We start from the raw sequence: 12,287 nt of genomic DNA on the forward strand, positions 1-12,287 counted from the left end.
GCCCTGAGCCAAGCCGGCACCGGCCCGCCGCAGGGCACAAGGTGACACAAAGCTCTCCCCAGCCCTGGCTTCTGCTGTGCCTCAGTTTCCCCATTGCCAGGGAAGGTGGGGGGGGTCCGGGGGATCAGTGCCTTGCTGGGGCTGGGGACCCGGCCCCCCGTGGCTCCGGCCACCTTCTCGGTGCCTTCCCCCCCTCGGGGCTCGGGGATCCCTCCCGGGGAGCAGGGAGGGAGCTGGGCCCCTCGCCCTCCTCGTGGCTTTCTCTGTCATTCTTCCCCCTTTTATTCAGGTCAGCCCCAATAAAGGTGGTTTTTTTCCTACGCTGTGCTGCGTGACGGGGAGGGGGTCCCCAGCTGTGCCGCTGGCTGCTCCTCCATCCCTGGACCCCCCCCCAACCTGGCTTCTGCCGCGGGTGCCAGCAGGCTCAGCCCCACGTCCCGCTCCGGGGGGGACAGCGGGGAGCAAGGCGGGGGCTCAGGGCAGGGTCCTCGGCTCCCTCCAGCCCCAGTCCCCGCTTCCCGGCCCCCCGCGGCAGCATGCACCGGGGCCAGGGGCGCAGATGGGGCCGCTGGGCCAGGAGCCGGCAGCTTCGGCAGCGCGGGCAGCACGGGCCCGGCAGCCCGCGGGCAGATGGGCTGCCTGGCGGGAAGCGGCACGGCGCGGAGGACACGCCAAGGTCGGGAGCGGTTTCTCTTGCTCAGATTGCCTTTCCCCTCCGCAGCGATTTCTCCTGCCGGGCAGGAAGCCTGTGGCCGCGGCCGGCAGTGCCATGAATTATTCAGGGGCCGAAATGGCTCCATCGGGGCAGGTGGGTGACCCAGTCTCCTTGAGCCAGAGCCGGGCCGGCAGCAGTGGGGCTGCCCACAGCTCTGGGCATGAGCACCGTGCACGGCCACCATGCCCACACAAGTGGGATTTTGGCAGGCACGGTGTCCCGGCCATGCCCTTGCCAGCTGGCACGTGCCCACGCCGCGGGGACACGGCGGAGCGGATGCAGCCCCAAAACCGGGGACGGCCACAGGAGCCAGCTGTTTGCACGAGGATTTGGCCATGCCCCCCGGGGCCGCACTGCGTCAGCCGTGTTTACCTGGTGCCGACTGGCAATGGGGACGTCTCCAGGCAGCACCAGGCACTTGAGGTCCCCAGGGCTGCCACCGCGGCAGCACATCCTCTTCCCGGACGCTGGCACGGCACAGCACGGCCCCAGCGCGGGCCCTCTCCCAGGCACCTCCACCTGCAAGCTTGGCCCTGAACCAGCCGCGCATGGGACACGGTGGTCCCCAGCCACGCTCCGGCAGAGCCCTGCCTTCCCGGGGCGCAGGGATGGAGGTGACAGCCCCAGGGACAGCGGAGTCACCCGAAAAATGAGGCGCAAAGACTCTGTCCCCATTCAGCTCTGGCAGGGGACACCAGAGCTGCCAGCGGCTCTGCTCCCCGTGTCCGGCCCCAGCCCCTCCGGAAGCCCGGGATCCCACCGGCTGCCGTCAGTGCCGGCCGCAGAGCTGGGGCCGGCCCCGCTCCAACAGGCAACGCTTTGTGCAGGCACGGCGGCACGGGGCCGCCAAACAGCGCTGCCTTTGTCCCGTGCAGGTGAAGCCGCCGCGCCGGCCCCGCGGGCAGACACGGGCTGTGCCGTGTCGGGAGCAGCTCCCCAAAACCCCCCCAGGGCCGGGAGCTGGCGGGGGCTGTCAGCCCCTGTGGGGTGCGTGCCAGGTCTGGATTGCGCGGGGCCTCGCGGCTGCGCCAGATGGCACGGGGTTGGCGTGGGCGCAGTGACGGACCGCGGCAGTGTCCCGGGCAGCAGGGAGGGCACCGCGGTCACCGTCACCCGGGGTGGCTGCCGAGGATGTGAGCAGTGCCAGGCTGCGCCGTGATGCCAAGGGCAGGGGCGAGCGCGGCTGCGGGCTAAGGCCTCACGCGGCATTGCCAAGCAGTGACGACGGAGGAAAGTGACGCCGTGCAGGTGAGTCCTGCGGCACTGCCGGATGCTCCGTGGCCCCGGGGCTCGGCTCTCTCCTCACACCGGGAGCCAGGGTGGGAGCCAGAGGGGTCGTGGCCAGGCACCAGGGTCTCCCTCGAGGCTGAGCAACGAGGGTCCTGCCAGGGCCAGCCCGCAGTGACAATGACAATGTGCCCGCTGTGGGCCGGGACTGCCATCTGCCGGCACGCCTACCAGCACACCGCCCGGCACAGCCATGTCCCTTTCCCAGCCGCTGCGCAGGAAGGAAGCCGGGCAGGTCGGGGAGGCACAGACGCACTCACGCCATCAGCACTCAACGGCATTTTTACTACAAGCAGGTCTGTGGCACCGAAGGGGTCCCAGCTCCGGCACTGAGCCCACGGGGTGCCTCCAGCCAAGATGCGGGGCTGTGGGGAGCCCCAGCGCTCGGCAACGGAAAAGCGGGGTCAGGACAACCGTTCCCCTCGAGTCCTTGGGGTCCCGTGCTGCCTGCACGCTGCCTGCACACCCTCGCTGGGACCACGGAGGCCCAGCTCCTCCAGGCTGGGCTCAGCGGGGGACCCTGCGTCCGGCCTGGGCGCTGCTCCGTGCCACCTCCCGCTGCTGCTGTTTGCGCCTCTGGATGTCCCTGTAGGCCTGGATGACGCGCGCTCTCTCCTCCTCCACGATGCGCCGGCGAGCCATCGACACCGGCGCTGCCAGGGACGCCTGGCTCTGGCCCAGGCGAGACGTCAGGAGGAGCCGCTTCCGTCCAGCCTGCGGGCAGAGACGGGACAGGTCAGGGAGGATGAAGGATGAAAAAGCCAGGACCAAGCTCCGAGGAACCATCACCACAGAGCTGAAGCCGCTGCTGCCCTTCCAGGCCGGTTTTCCAGCCCAAGGGAGGTGAGACGAGCCGGCCCAGCCCCAACCTGCGGGTACCTGAGGGCACGGCCAAGGGGCGGGGAGCATTGCCCCCCCAGTAGCTCACCTGCTCCGCGGGGCCCTGGCCCCTGGGCCGCGAGGTGATGGTGGGTGGCTGCGTAACCACTTCGCCGAATGGCACTGTGTCTAAGAGAGAGAAGCGGGCGCCAGTGTCGGGCAGGAGCTCCCCGGGACGCGCTGCTCTGGCCCAGTCCCACCTCTCCGCACACTGCCGGGGTAGGGGGTCACTCCAGCCACCCCACTGCACCCACCTTGGAACAGGCTCTTCTCCAGCATGGCCTCTTTTTTCTCCTCCTTCTTCTTCCGTGCTTTTTCCAACTTCTTATTCTGAAACCTGAAGAGCTGCGTTATGGCCAGGGCTCGTGACCGGACAGGGAGCAAGTCAATGAGTTCCCATTCCATGGGTTCCCCCCAAAAACCTAGAGCCCCCCAGCTCTCCCCCCAGTAGCAGGAGGGTGAAGCAGGTCTGTGGCTCCAGTCCCAGAGATTCAGCCCCGTGAAGATGAAGCCCACAGCCCTCCACCTGCACCCCGAGCCTCTGCCGGATGCCAGACCTGTGCTGCAGCACCGGCGAAGCAGCCGCCACGCACCCAGAACCGGTCTGGGGCACAGGCCTGGGCTGACCCCATCCAGCCCAGCAGCCGCGGTGGCCTTGCTCTCACTCTTTCTTTCTCTTGGACTTCTCTGGTGCCGTCGCATCCTTCTCAGGCTCCCGCTGCAGCTGGTTCTTGGTGAGGAACAGGACACGCTGCACCTCCTGCTCCATGCGGCAGACGTAGGAGCGCTCCGACTCGCCCTTTCCCCTCCGGAACTTGGGCACAGGGATGTCTCCCTGGGTCTCGGGGCCCTTTGACTTGGGCTGCTGCTTCTTCTCTAGGAGAGACGGGTGACATTACTGCAGCAGTGACAAGCTGGGGGTTCCCTCCCCCTGGCAGAGCAGGGATGGGACATCGCTGGGGGGAGCAGGATGCCCCGCTGCAGGATCTGGCTGCCTCTGGCTGCACCGCGGGCTCCTCAGACAGGCCCCGGGCATCCCTGCTCGGGGCAGCTCCACGCCCCACCTGCCGCCTGCTTCTTCCCGGGGTTGGGACGCTTCATGGCTTCACGGCTCCTGATGAGCTCCCGCAAGCGGAAGGGGATCTCCTGCTCGTCGGGGTGCTTGGGTTTCATGTTGTCCACCTTCTTCTCCTTCCTGGGGGAGAACGAACATGGTGTGAGGCCTGCCCTGAGGCACCGGGCACGGCGGGACACCAGGACCCAGGCATGGCGGGACACGGGAGCAGTAGGACACAGCAACCCGGGAGTGAAGGGACACGGGGAGCCGGGCACGGCGGATACCGGAGCACCCGGACCTGGGGAGGCACCAGCGGAGCCGGGCACCGGGGGGACACCGGGACCCAGCTCCCGGAATCGGGGCCCCCGCCAGGGCCCAGCCGGCCCTGGGGACCCCTTGATCCCGCGTGGGACCAGGCCGCAAACCGGGAGCCAGCCAGGCCCGATCCCGACCGGATCGCCCGGGCACTGACCTGCCGCGGCGCGGAGCCGCCGGTCCCCGCCCTGGTGGCGGTCGCTGTCCCGGTCCCTGTCCCGGTCCCTGTCCCGGGCCACGGCCACGGCCCCGGCCCGGCCCCGGCCCCGGCCCCCGGCCCATGGCTCCGCCGCTCCCCACGCGGCCGCCACTTCCGGCTTCCCTCGACCCCCACCGCCCCGGCCCCACCCCTTTCTCCCTATTGGCTCCGCCCGGCCGCCAAACCCTCATTAGCTGGCCGTGCCGGGTTACCATTGGTCGGGAGAGCTGCCGCTCGGGCGGGGCAGAGGCGGGGTCGGGGCGCTGCGGCCGGATGTTGCTGCGGGGGGCGCGCGGCCTGGCGGGGGTGTGCCGGGGGGTGAGCGGGGGCGGGGGTGCGGGGGGGTGCACGCGGGAGAAGGGGGGGACAGGGGGTGCTGGGGGCTGGAAAGGGGGGATGGGGGGTGCTGGGGATGAGAGAGGGGAGCGGGGGGGACAGGGGGTGCTGGGGATGGGGGGGCTGGGAGGGGGGATGAGGGGGCTGGGGGGGATACGGGGGTGCTGGAGTTGGGGTGAAGGGTTGGGGGGGTTTCAAGGGGTGCTGGGGATGGGGTGGGGGGCTGAAAAGAGGGGATACGGGGTGCTGGGGATGAGAGAGGAGCTGGGGGGACAGGGGGTGCTGGGGATGGGGGGCAGCTGAGGGGGGTCAGGGGGTGCTGGGGTTGGGGGGGAGCTGGGGGGGACAGGGGGTGCTGGGGATGGGGTAGGGGACTGAGGGGGGTCAGGGGGTGCTGGGGTTGGGGGGGAGCTGGGGGGACAGGGGGTGCTGGGGATGGGGGGCTGAAAAGAGGGCTTACGGGGGTGCTGGGGATGGGGTGGGGAGCTGGGGGGGTCAGGGGGTGCTGAGGATGGGGTGGGGGAGCTGGGGGAGATAGGGGGGTGCTGGGGATGGGGGGCAGTTGGGGGGGGACACGTGGGGATGGGGTGGGGGGATAGGGGGTTGCTGGGGATGGAGATGGGGGGCCTGAGGGGGTCAGGGGGTGCTGGGGAGGGGGGGGCTGAAAAGAGGGGATACGGGGGTGCTGGGGATGGGGTGGGGGATCTGAGGGGGTGAAGGGGTGCTGGAGTTGGGGGTGGGGAGCTGGGGGGGATCAAGGGGTGCTGGGGATGGGGTGGGGGAGCTGGGGGGGATGGGGGGTGCTGGGGATGGGGGGCAGTTGGGGGGGACACGTGGGGATGGGGTGGGGGGATAGGGGGTTGCTGGGGATGGAGATGGGGGGCCTGAGGGGGTCAGGGGGTGCTGTGGTGGGGGGGCAGAGAGGTGCTGCGGGGTCTCTGTCAGCTGCTGGGGGGGTGATGGTGGTGGGATGGGGGTTACACTGGGAGCAGGGTGCTGTGGGTGGGTGGGGGGGTCCTCTGACCAGGGCGGGGGGGGTGCACAGCAGGCAGGGCTGCCCCCGCGTTTCCCCCCCGGGCTGGTGCCAGCACGGGGCCGTGGTTCTCAGGACCCCCGGCACAGCGCCGGCAGCTGCGGAGGGGTGCTCAGGAAAGGGGCCCCCCACCCCACCACCATCTCCGGCCGTCGGGAACTTTCGGACACCCCAGCAAAGGCTGGCGGCACCTCAGACACCCCGGGGAGCGATGGCGGGATGGGGACCCCCCAGGGTAAGGGGGGGCTCCCTCCTGCCGCCCCCCCCGATCCCCCCACCACCCACGCACTGCTGCGGGACCGGCTGCCCCCGCTGCGTCTGGGTCGAGTACGTGGAGGAGCTGCTGGAGCGGTACCGGGACGGCGGCGTGCGGGCTTTGGCGGCCGTGGAGGAGCACGTGGAGGACGAGAACATTAAAATGATCCTCAAGATGGAGATCAGGCTGCGCATGCAGAAGGACTGATCCTCCCCCCGTCCCCAAAAACCGGCGGGTGACATCCCCCCGGGAGCCTCTGCTCAAGGCTGGATGGTGGGATCCAGGCTCGGCTTATTTAAAGTTTTTATTTATATGTGTTGAGCTCTGGGGGTGGTGGGCTGGGGAGGGTCTGAGCACCCCAGGGACCTGCGCGGCATGGTGCACGGTGTCCCATGTGTGTTTCAATACAGGCAAGTGCCAAGGTCACGTCTCATCTATGGGGGAACCTGCCCTTGGGGACGGCAGCGCGCCTCACGCGTGTCCTGAGCCCCGGATTTCCCGGCAGCCAGGTGCTGCGCTCCCCCCGGGACGGAAAATCCCCACCAAGGGCAAGCTGGCGTGTTCCCCTCCACACCCAGCCCTCCCCACGCCGCTGCTCTTGCCTCGTCCTTGCGCTCCCCAGATTGGATTTTAAGCGCTTTCGCCGGCTTGGCCATGACCTGGTGATTGGGGAGGGCTGGGGCACCGTGCTGGACCCCACCGCCGTGCCGGACCCCCCGCTCCACCAGTGCCGTAAGCCTCTTAGGGGCTTCTCGGCGTGAAGAGCTTGCAGGGGAGGCCCCTTCCCCGGGCAGCGTGCGGCCCCGAGCACGTGGGGCCCGGCAGCCTGCGGCAAGGGCACTGGCTCCAGCACTGAGGTCACAGCTTGCCGGGCTGTTCTTCACGGTGCCTTTGCTTCCTTGATTGCTTTTGCCTCCATCTTAAAACCCCATAAATTTGGCTCAGCACATCCCCACCTCCATCCTGCCCGGCTGCGCTGGGGGACTCGCAGGCTCCTGGCCATCAGGACCCCCATGGCCCCCCTGTTCTCCAGGGATGAGCTCCCCGAGGAGCCACAAAGAACTTCGCTAACGAAACCCAAGCTGGAAGCAGCAATTAACGCCAGGGTCCTGCTCTTTGCCGGAGAAGTAGCTGGTTCTGCCAGCTTCGTAGAAAACGCTCCCGAATCCCTGTAATCCTATTTGTTGGAGTCCAACTAATTGCAATTAGTGGCAGGGGCTGAAGTTCAATTAAAGGGTACTGAGATTATTCCTTTTTGTAATTGCTTTAGCGTTGGGATTAAGGGAAGCTTTGGAGTGATACCGTCCCATGGACAGCAGGGCTGCTGGGCAGGGTGGGCAGGGGCTGCCTGGCCCCTCTTCTGCCAGATTTTGGCCTGCGATGCCCAGTCAGGGCTCGGGCTGTGCCCCGGGTGACGGCATCTGTGGTGGCACCGGCAGGGACAAGGCGTCCGGATGTTTTCAGCCGCGCGGGCTCCACTGCTGGTATTTCCCCTGCACAGCCTGCCTGCAGCTGCCTGCGTTAGTGCGTTGCCTTTTTGGGGTCAACCCACAAAGGGTGTTTGGTTCCCAGCTTGCAGGTCCTCATGGAGAGCTGGTCCGGACAGGCTGGGGGTCCTGTCCATTCCCCTGGGACAGAGGGGCACCAGGGTGATCCCATGGGCAGTGGGGGGGGTCCCCCGGGAGAGACACCTCAGTGATTTGGGGAGAGGAGGCAGGATCCCCCCCGCGGGTGATTTGCTGCCCGTCCCAACGCCGTCAGTCCCAGCCGGCGCTAATCCCGACACCCCCTCCCCACGTCCCACCGGGGTGGAAGGACATCAGATTACCCCTTTGAAAAGAAGGGACATAAATAATCCTATTACCCCAGAGCAGGATAAATCTGCCCTCCCCTAAAAGCCACCCAGAGCATCTACGGGAGGTGTGCCGGCAGGAGCAGGAGCAGGAGCGGGACGGAGGGTCTCCTGCGGAGCAGCTCCGGCCTCGGGGACCGCGGCGGCTGTGTAAGTCGGGGGCTTTGCTCCGCGTGCAGGATGGGACCTGGTCCCGCCGGCACCAGGGCTCCCAGGGCAGGGCGTTGCTTTGCTCCGGGCAGGAGCCTGCTGTCGCCTCCCGCTCCTGGAACCCGCAGCTGGGAGCGGCATCTCGGGCATCTCCCCCGGGCTGGGATCCTTCTTGCCAGGATCAGCCGCTGGGCTCCGCAGCGGGGCTGAACCCCCTCACACCAATGCCGGAGCCGTCTCTTGGGCCACAAAACTCCCGCACTCGTGCCCGGAGGAGGCACGACCGCAGCGGGACGGAGCCCACGTGCTGCCCTGCGATGTCCGCCTTGGCTCCCCCTGCCACCACGGCCGCCTGCATCCCAGCACGGGTCCCGAGGGGTCCGCAGCCCGGGGTGCCCATCGTCCCCAAAACCCATCCCGCTGCAAACAAGCTCCCTCAGTGCCAACCCACTGCAGCACACGCGGCTCGGCACAGAGCCCGGCACGAGCCATGGCAGGGGGTCCCAGCAGCGCCGGCGTCCCTGGGTGTCGCATCCACGCTGGGCGGGGGGCAAGGGCTGAAGGAATGGCCCCACGGGACGCCCTTCCCTGCTTTTGGGGGAAGGGGATTAGCGGGCTCTGAGCTGGGCTAAGTCAAGGTTGCGGGGAGCAGGGTCTCCTCCGTGGCGGCCTGGAAAGCCGATCGGTGACGGCTGAGTGGCCCCGGAGCAGGACAGGGTGGGAGCGGGGGCACAGGGTGCCTGTGGGTGGTAGGAGAAGCTGGTGCCCCCCCCCAAATCTCCCCTCCATCAGGTGTGAGGAGCTGTCCTGTGCCAGCGCCGGACCCGCAGGGACAACCGCGACCCGGGGCAGGCTGCCGGCCCTGGCACAGCCATGAGCCTGGAGCCCCCCAAGCCGGAGATCAAATCAGCCACGAGGGTGACCGGGGGACCCGCCACCCCCCGGAAGGGACCACCCAAATTCAAGCAGAGGCAGACGAGGCAGTTCAAAAGCAAACCCCCCAAAAAGGGGGTGCAGGGGTGAGTGGGGCAGGGCCCCCGTGGCAGGGGGACGCGGCTGTAGGTGCCAGCCTGGGGTTGGGGGGGGGTTGGCCGGGGGTCGGGGCTGATGCTCTCCCTCCTTGCAGGTTCGGTGACGACATCCCGGGTATGGAGGGGCTGGGAACAGGTACGAGGGTCCCGTCCCCCCTTTGCAGGGCTCGCTGCAGGCACAGCCGCCCACGGCCGGGCTGGAGGGGGGGTCACGCTGACACAGCCCCTCTCCTCTCCCCAGATATCACCGTCATCTGTCCCTGGGAAGCCTTCAGCCACCTGGAGCTGCACGAGCTGGCTCAGTACGGCATCATCTAGGCATCATCTAGGCTAGCCCCGTAGCGCTGTGTAGGTAGAAGCCGCCCTGTCCACGGGGCAGGGCTTAGCCTGGAGAAATGCTCATTAAAAGCCAGAACGAGCAGCGGGAGCCTGGTGTCGTGGTCTGGGGTTGGCAGGGGTGTGGATGGAAAGCGTCTCCCCGAACCGTGGGGCGGGATGGAGAGGATGCGGATGGGGTTCGGGCTTCTGACAAGGTTTATTTTGGGCTGGATCCTCCCCCCGCACATCCCCGACCCCACGGTGTTCCCCACCCTCAATCCCGCACCCCGACGGGCGCCATGTCTGCGAGCATCTTCAGCGCCATGAGCACGCCGGCGGCCTCAACCAGCACCAGCACGGCCGCGCCGGCCACGATGCCGCCCGCCTGGCCGTGGAGCCAGGCGCCGAGCTGTGCCACGCAGCCCCCCAAGTGCACGACGGTGCTGGCCGCCACGTCCCCCAGGCGCAGGACCCCGAAAGCGCACTGGGTGTTGGCGATGGTGCCGTTCTGCCAGGGATCCAGGCAGCAGGAGGCAGGGACGCTGCACGCCTGCACTCCGGGGGCACTGCAGTTGAAATACCTGCGGGGAAAGACAAGGAGAGCTGCCGGATCCACGCACCTTCCCGGTGCGGGGACAAGCCCTGCCAACGTCCCCCGGCACCCCAACTCACGGGTTGGTCTCCCAGTCGCGGTAAGAGCCGAGGCCGCAGCACCGCAGGCTCTGCTGCACTTCGTCCACCAAGAACCGCAGGTCGGGCTCCTCCTGGTAGCGCAGGAGGCAGAGGAGCAGGGCGTCGCGCAGGGCGTCCCGCAGCCGGTGCCGCGCCGCCAGCAGCAGCAGCCCCCCCAGCAGCTCCAGCCCGGCAAAGGCGAGCACGGCACCCACGAAAAAGCGCAGCAGGCAGGGGCTGGAGCGGAGGGCACCCAGGCAGCCGGCCAAGGAGACCACGCTGGCCCCCAGCCCCACCAGCACGAAGAGCAGCATGGGGTCGGAGCCCAGCGGGGCCCAGCGCTCCCCCCGCAGCGAGCCCTTGGCCAGCAGCCCCCACACCCCCACAGCCAGGGCTAGCAGGCCCAGCAGGAGGAAGAGGAGGTTCCAGAGGAAGGCCAGGTACCGCACACACTGGCTGAATATGCCCGGTTTTGGGGGGACGGGGCACCACGCCCCAGGGTCCTGCTCGGCCGCGGGAAGGTCCGTGTCCCCAGCCAGCGAGCCGTCATCGTCATCGGAGGAGGAGTAGGGCAGCTCCACCAGCCTGGACGCCTGCATGGACAGACAAGCCGCTGGCAGTCGGTGCGGCAGACCTCCAAAACCGCCCCCCCTCAGCCCATGTACCCCCCAACCCCACAGTCTGAGGCTGTCACAGGCTCCCGGAGCCGCCACGCACCCCCTTTGCAAGAGCACAGGGCACCCCACATCCACTCCCCAACGCTGTAACCCTGCCCGTCACGGAGACCCCCGCCGGGCTCCGAGTAGATGGGGAGCATGTGGGTGCTCTCCCAGACCCCCTGCGCCTAACAGAGACCCCCAGATTCATCCCTGGGGAGACCCCCGGGGATGCGGGTGCTGCAGGCTCCAGCGTGGAGCCAGCACCATGGCACCCAGCGGCCGGGGGACACCTGCGGGGCAGGAGCGTGGGCTGAAGGTCGGGACCGAGGGTCCCAAAGGAGGGGACCGGGGGGTCCCGCAGGGCCCCGGCGTTACCTGGGGCAGCAGCCGGGTGCTCTCGCTGCCGCCAGCCGCCCCGCGGGGCCGGGAGAGCCATGCTCTGCTCAGCGCCATGCTGCTCGCAGCCTGGTGCTCAGGCCCGGGCAGTCACACTCCCATCATGTGAGGGGGCTGTGGCCGGCGCTTAAATAGGGCTGCGGCTCCCGGCCCTGCAGCTGGGCCCGCTCCCGCCCAGCCCGGCCGCAGCCCCCATGAGCACCCCCCAGTTAGCGGGGTCGGTAAGGAGGGCACAGCAGGACGCGTCGGGGTTTGGGGTGATTCGGGGGGGGGGGGGGACAGGCCCCCAAAGCAGAGCCCACATCCCGCTGCCCCGGCCGGTGGGAGCCCCGTGCGGGGGGCACCCACGCCCCGGTCGGGCCCCGCAGCGGGGACACCCGAGGGGTGGGGTTGTGAGGCGGAACGAAGTTGCGAGCGCGGCGGTGGCGGGGGGACAGCAGTGGCGGTGGCACCGAGGCAGCACGGGGGACAACTGTAGCGGTGGCACCGAGGCAGCGGGGGGCTGTGGCGGGCGCCCCGCCCCGCCCCGCCCGGCCTAGGAACCCTCGCGCGGCGGAACGCGGGCGCCGGGGCGCGGGGTCCGGGCGGCGGCGGCGCAGGCGGGGCCGGGCCCGGGAGGCGACGGGCCGGAGCGGGCCGAGCCGGGCGAGGCGGAGCGGAGCGGGCTGGATCGCAGCGGGCCGGGCCGGTAGCTGGGCGACGCGGCGAGCCCCCGGTCCCCGGCGGGCAGCGCCATGGCGGAGACGATCGTGAGTGGGGCCGGGCGGCGGCGGCGGCCGGGGGGAGGGGCGATGAGGCAGCAGATTCCTGTGGGGCGGCGGGGCCGGGCCGCGCTCACCCCGCCCGGCAGGGCCGCGGCGGGGCCGCACCGGTGCCTGGGGACGGGGCGTCCCGCCGGGAGCCGGCCGAGAGCGCAGCACGCCCGGGGCTGGCGGTGTCCGAGCCGGGCAGCCCCCCTCGGAGCGGTGCCGTGGACGGATTCCCCGTGGTTTTAGCCCCAGGGAAGTGCCCCCCTCGGAGCTGTGCGGGGTTTGGGGCCGTCACCCCGGGGTCGGCGCTCAGCCCCGGGCGGGGGTGGCTCGGGGGAAGGTGCCCGGCCTTGGCCGCGGTGCCGGCATCGCTGGAGAAGGGG

At 69.6% G+C, this 12,287-nt stretch overlaps 4 protein-coding genes across 5 annotated transcripts in view; 2 read left to right on the top strand and 2 right to left on the bottom strand.

Annotated features, from left to right (window-relative positions):
- Positions 1-2,509: 2,509 nt before the first annotated feature.
- CCDC137 (coiled-coil domain containing 137) lies at positions 2,510-4,535 on the bottom strand. Its single transcript, XM_075720212.1, has 6 exons — positions 4,411-4,535; positions 3,946-4,076; positions 3,547-3,757; positions 3,136-3,218; positions 2,931-3,010; positions 2,510-2,716 (listed from the first exon to the last, which is right to left on the bottom strand). The coding sequence occupies exons 1-6, from the start codon at positions 4,533-4,535 to the stop codon at positions 2,510-2,512; spliced, it is 837 nt and encodes a 278-aa protein (XP_075576327.1).
- Positions 4,536-8,952: 4,417 nt separating this feature from the next.
- Positions 8,953-9,428, top strand: PDE6G (phosphodiesterase 6G). Its single transcript, XM_075720213.1, has 3 exons — positions 8,953-9,098; positions 9,206-9,246; positions 9,352-9,428. Exons 1-3 carry the CDS (start codon positions 8,953-8,955, stop codon positions 9,426-9,428), a joined length of 264 nt encoding a protein of 87 aa, XP_075576328.1.
- A 274-nt stretch (positions 9,429-9,702) lies between these two features.
- On the bottom strand, positions 9,703-11,212 carry TSPAN10 (tetraspanin 10). The gene is made up of 3 exons (XM_075720211.1): positions 11,135-11,212; positions 10,101-10,693; positions 9,703-10,009 (listed from the first exon to the last, which is right to left on the bottom strand). Exons 1-3 carry the CDS (start codon positions 11,210-11,212, stop codon positions 9,703-9,705), a joined length of 978 nt encoding a protein of 325 aa, XP_075576326.1.
- A 650-nt stretch (positions 11,213-11,862) lies between these two features.
- Positions 11,863-12,287, top strand: part of NPLOC4 (NPL4 homolog, ubiquitin recognition factor) — a 30,079-nt gene continuing 29,654 nt past the window's right edge. For both annotated transcript variants that reach the window (XM_075720202.1, XM_075720201.1), the window contains exon 1: positions 11,863-11,904. In XM_075720202.1, the coding sequence (XP_075576317.1) occupies positions 11,890-11,904 (15 nt within the window). In that variant the 5' untranslated portion in view covers positions 11,863-11,889. The remainder of the gene's footprint in view (positions 11,905-12,287) is intronic.

This window comes from Pelecanus crispus, chromosome 12, assembly GCF_030463565.1.
Source record: "Pelecanus crispus isolate bPelCri1 chromosome 12, bPelCri1.pri, whole genome shotgun sequence".
Classification (NCBI taxonomy): Eukaryota; Metazoa; Chordata; class Aves; order Pelecaniformes; family Pelecanidae; genus Pelecanus; species Pelecanus crispus.